The 1,454-nt window shown below is 29.6% G+C and overlaps 1 protein-coding gene across 1 annotated transcript in view; it reads right to left on the bottom strand.

The window, feature by feature from the left end:
* Window positions 1–95, bottom strand: part of LOC107632360 — a 1,405-nt gene extending 1,310 nt beyond the window's left edge. Inside the window, exon 1 of the mRNA XM_016336049.2 lies at window positions 1–95. Coding sequence (XP_016191535.2) covers window positions 1–24 — 24 coding nt within the window. The 5' untranslated portion in view covers window positions 25–95.

The raw sequence follows: 1,454 nt of genomic DNA, 5'->3' as shown, positions 1-1,454 counted from the left end.
AAGTGGCGTGGGAAGAGGATCCATGGTGAAAAGAAGAACAAGAAGTGAAGTGTATGAGATTGTAATAGGAGGAAAGAGTAGACAAAGTACGAGAATGTGGCGGTTATAACCGTTGGATGCATGAGCGGGAACAGGTTTTCTGTTTTTTTTTTGGAACAGATAGCAGAATAAAAAATAAAAACTTCAAAATAGGCCCAACATTAACCCAAAGTTTTGGGCCCAATTGCAACATTTGCAAGTTTGAATTATATGTGATTATCGGGCCAACTGGGCCCGTACCAAGTCCAAAAAATAATGAGAACTAACAAAATACGTATGGAGCACGGACACTTCTCTAATTTGCTGTGTCGAACACATTTCTCTAATTTGCTGTATCTTAAAAAAAATAAAAAATTATTCTCCGAACACGTTTAGATACACCTAAATATATTACATGTCAACCGTATCCATCCTTAACATATATTGTTGAAATGAATTTAAAAATAATATATATTATTATAATTTATTTAAAAAATATTTTATATTTTATATATATGTTGTATCGTCGTATCTTATAAAAAATTTAAATTTATCTGTTGTGTGTCTCATGTCGTGTCATGTCTTATATCAATATCCGTACATTATAGCAAAGTACTATTATTTAAAAAAGAAATCACTGTAGTTATTCTAAAAAGTAGTTAACAACAATGTTATCAGATATTCAGATAAACTAATCCAATTATAATAACAAAGTAAAATAATGAAAAGTACTATTATTTATTGTGATGAGAATGAATCCAAATTAATCGAATTACAAGCTTTATAAATAAAAGTGGCTATAATTTTCTATTTGGTGGAAACTCAGGTGCAGTCAACTTCACGTAAAGTTAGTATCTAAAAGCTGTTAAATAATTTGACTGATTTGACTAAATTTTCATCTAACGACTCATCAAATTCACATGAATTCGACTTCACCTGAATTTTCACCTTTCTACTTTCCTTCCTATACAATATACATTGAAGATGCATGCCTCACCTCGTATCCTTTTTAGTACAGCTCAGCTTGAAAGAAAGACATGTCATATGGTTTGCATACACGTCAGCTTCGTGGTAGCGCCGACATTGACACGTACATAGATTAAATTGATTTTTATAGTATTTATTCTCTAATAGTGCTCATAAATAAATAAAATAAAACATAAAAATTATTGCACTCATTTCATGTCCCTTGAGTGGAAGGAATGAACGATGAATCTCCAAAATTAAAGTAGTTGAATACAATATTATGTCGCAATTTGTCCAAAGCAATCTTGTGAGTGTAGTAGTAGATAGGTAGGTCATGTTTAGCCATATGATACTATTGGGGGTGAGTGCTTAATTTAATTATCGGAGATTAAAAAATTTTTTAATTTATTTTATTTAATATTTATTAATTATAATAAAAATTTTATTATTTTATATCTTAAAAATATTGG

The sequence above is a fragment of the Arachis ipaensis genome, chromosome B03 (assembly GCF_000816755.2).
Source record: "Arachis ipaensis cultivar K30076 chromosome B03, Araip1.1, whole genome shotgun sequence".
In the NCBI taxonomy this organism is placed as follows: domain Eukaryota; kingdom Viridiplantae; phylum Streptophyta; class Magnoliopsida; order Fabales; family Fabaceae; genus Arachis; species Arachis ipaensis.
This window is presented reverse-complemented; position numbering and strand designations above follow the sequence as displayed.